The 3026-nt window shown below is 28.4% G+C and overlaps 1 protein-coding gene across 1 annotated transcript in view; it reads left to right on the forward strand.

The window, feature by feature from the left end:
* The window catches only part of LOC111633377 (glycosyltransferase 8 domain-containing protein 1-like), a 19894-nt gene extending 17626 nt beyond the window's left edge, over positions 1-2268 (forward strand). Inside the window, exon 9 of the mRNA XM_023377932.1 lies at positions 2262-2268. Within this exon, the coding sequence (XP_023233700.1) occupies positions 2262-2268 (7 nt within the window). The remainder of the gene's footprint in view (positions 1-2261) is intronic.
* Positions 2269-3026: the final 758 nt, after the last annotated feature.

Genomic DNA, 3026 nt, shown 5'->3' on the forward strand with positions numbered 1-3026 from the left:
GTGGGGCATAGCACAAAAAAGGTTGGGAAACACTGCACTAAACTATTGTGGCGGTACGCTATATTTTTGTAAATATTAATTTTAGTTTAGTTTCGTTTCTTCTTTCTACCCTTTGTTCTATTGTTCTGTTTTGTTCTAGAACTTTCTTATCTATTCCCTGTCCCTTGGGTGGGATGAGCAGTTCCTAGAAATTTGAGGAGCAAAGGTGTAAGCAGGAGCCGGAGAAAAAAGAGAAGTGACGTAGCAGGTCATTCGTAAACCGGACGGCAGAGTGTACGGACGAGGTGAGAATACTTGGAGTCGTATTTTCAATGACCGGATAGTTCAGAAAAAAGATCCTGTTTTAAGGTCGTATTGACGACTGTGGAAGGAAAAATCCTAATTATTGTAAAAGAGAACTGGCCAGTTATAGGAGAAGGACGTGTGTTATCCCACCCAATAGTACGCATAAAGAAACAAGCCGAAAAAAAGGGATAAAACTCCAGATATCCCTATTTCTATCTTATCTACCATTATTTCTGTCTTCTTAATTCTATCCATTTTTCTGTTATTAGTGTTTAAGGTTAGTTTTAAGGTTCCGGGTTATATTGTCGCGATCGGGATCTGTATTGTACACGTGCTTTGGGTACAGCGAACTATTATCGCTGTAATTTCGCACGCTACTGTTTGCACTGTGAAGTTGGAATTCCCTGAAATAGAATCTGTATAAAGACGCGAAATAGCTTAATTGGAAAATTATATCAACTTTTGTTACTTTATCCTGTCTGCCTTTGTGGTGAATTCTAATTTATCACACTTTCACACTATAAAGACGCGAAATAGCTTAATTGGAAAATTATATCAACTTTTGTTACTTTATCCTGTCTGCCTTTGTGGTGAATTCTAATTTAGCACACTTTCACACTATAAACAAAAACACGCGCAGTGCAAGTCAAAACACGTCGCGTTATTAACGCAAAGCGTCAACTATCGGTCCGTGGTCACACGTACTGAGTACGAAAGTAGAGATCCGTATCCGCGGATCTAGACACTAATGATCCGTATCCGCGGATATACATTTTTAACGATCCGGCACATCTCTAATAGAGAGGGTGAAGTCACATCTACCTCGCACACGCGAAAAACAGCCAATGAAAGAATTTTTTTAAATTTAAAATATATATATATTAAAATAATTTTCTATCGCTACTAGCGACGTTAAAACACTGNAGGATCAGTATGAGTTAAATATGTTTTATTTTATGTCGTCTTTAATGATGCCATGCCATTTCTAACAAATCTCTATACCTTCTAAAGTGTTTAATAGAATATCTTTTTATGGAAAATTTTTAATTGCAATATGTTCCTTAAACTTTCTTTTATAATTGTCTATCATTATAGAGGATTTGAATGTTCTATTGATTGTACCATTTTTATCATCTGTATGAGTATACCATAGTGATTATACATAATTCAATCAAATTGTGGCTTCATGTTCTTTGACCTGAGTATCTAAAATTCTATCTGTTTCTCCTAAATAATGTTTTGGGGAATCACACATACATTCCAATTTATATACTATTCCTTTTTTACATAAGTCACTCAAAGGGGGTTGATTTTTTTTACATTATTTTTTATTATTATATGATTGCATTTTATTATTTAAAACTGGAACTAATGTTGTTCCAAAATTTTTAACATATTTAGAACATTTTTCAAGTGTGTATTTTATGTAAGGAAATTTATAACATTTACTTTCATTAAACTATTTTATTTTAAATTTATTTCTTCATTTTGTTAAAATTAACTTTGGGTATTCATAAAAATAAACTTTTTATTTAAATTGTTTACCATTATTTGCTGATCTTTTATATCTGTGGTTCTAGTATAAATTTTCTGCAATTCCATGAAGTATGTATTTTCTTTAATTTGTAATGGGCAATAAGATTTATAACTTATAGTTTTATCTACACTACATTCTTTTTTATAATTTATAAATTTATATTGAAACTGTGAATTAATAATCATAGTATCAAGATAATTTAATCTATGGTTAATTTTTACTTTTTTCGAATTATATATTACTATAAATATTAGAAGCTACATCTAACATTATTTCTTTATTAATGTTTTGAGTGTTAAAAACAATCAAATAATCATCTGCATAGCAGACATACAATTTGATTTCATCTTTATTATTTAATTTAATGTTTATTTCATTTATTACAATTTCTGCATAATAACTAATCTTTTTAATCTTTTAAGTTTTTTTTTTTTTTTAGTGGATAAGAGATTTAGTTTCTTTGCTTTTTTATACTTATAAATTATAATCAGCTATTCATATATATATATATATGAAGTATGTTAAAAAGTTAAAAAGAAAAAAGAAATTAAAAAGTTGTTAAAAAGAAATCCATATATATATATGGATTTCTTTTTAACAACTTTTTACATTGATAATTTAAATTATTATATTTCATATTTTTGAAATTAATTAATTGTACTTTTGTACTTGTCTGTTTTCATTACATTGTTTGCTATTAATTAATTGTTGTGGATTGTATAATGCTGCTAATAATTCTGTGAGTATAGAAAAATTGAAACTGTGAGTTTGATTTATTGATATCTTGTAATATGTATGTAATTTTAATTTAATTTAGTTATATATATTTTATCTATAGGAGACCTGCAAAATTGTAATGTTCTATAATTTTATCTTCCAATTAGTATAATTTGAGAGTAAAAATATACTGTAATTGTAAATAAAAATAAGAACTTATACTGGAATGAATTATGCATGCGCATTTCAGTTTCTGTTTAATTTGTATTTCATGTGTTCTTTTTTAGTGTTCCTTTTTAATATTGGTTCAACTGAAGATGGCCGTTTAAAAACGGTTGAAAACGTTTTTATTAAACATTATTTATTGCTGGATAGTTAAAGGTTTATTTTATTTTATTTATATTATTCATTCCAGTATAAGTTCTTGTTTTTATTTATTTATTTGAAAGATTAACCCTTCCACGTAAAGATGGAGGATGTGGCCTGA

Source organism: Centruroides sculpturatus, unplaced genomic scaffold (assembly GCF_000671375.1).
Source record: "Centruroides sculpturatus isolate CEXI.00-Female unplaced genomic scaffold, Cexi_2.0 scaffold677, whole genome shotgun sequence".
Taxonomy (NCBI): Eukaryota; Metazoa; Arthropoda; class Arachnida; order Scorpiones; family Buthidae; genus Centruroides; species Centruroides sculpturatus.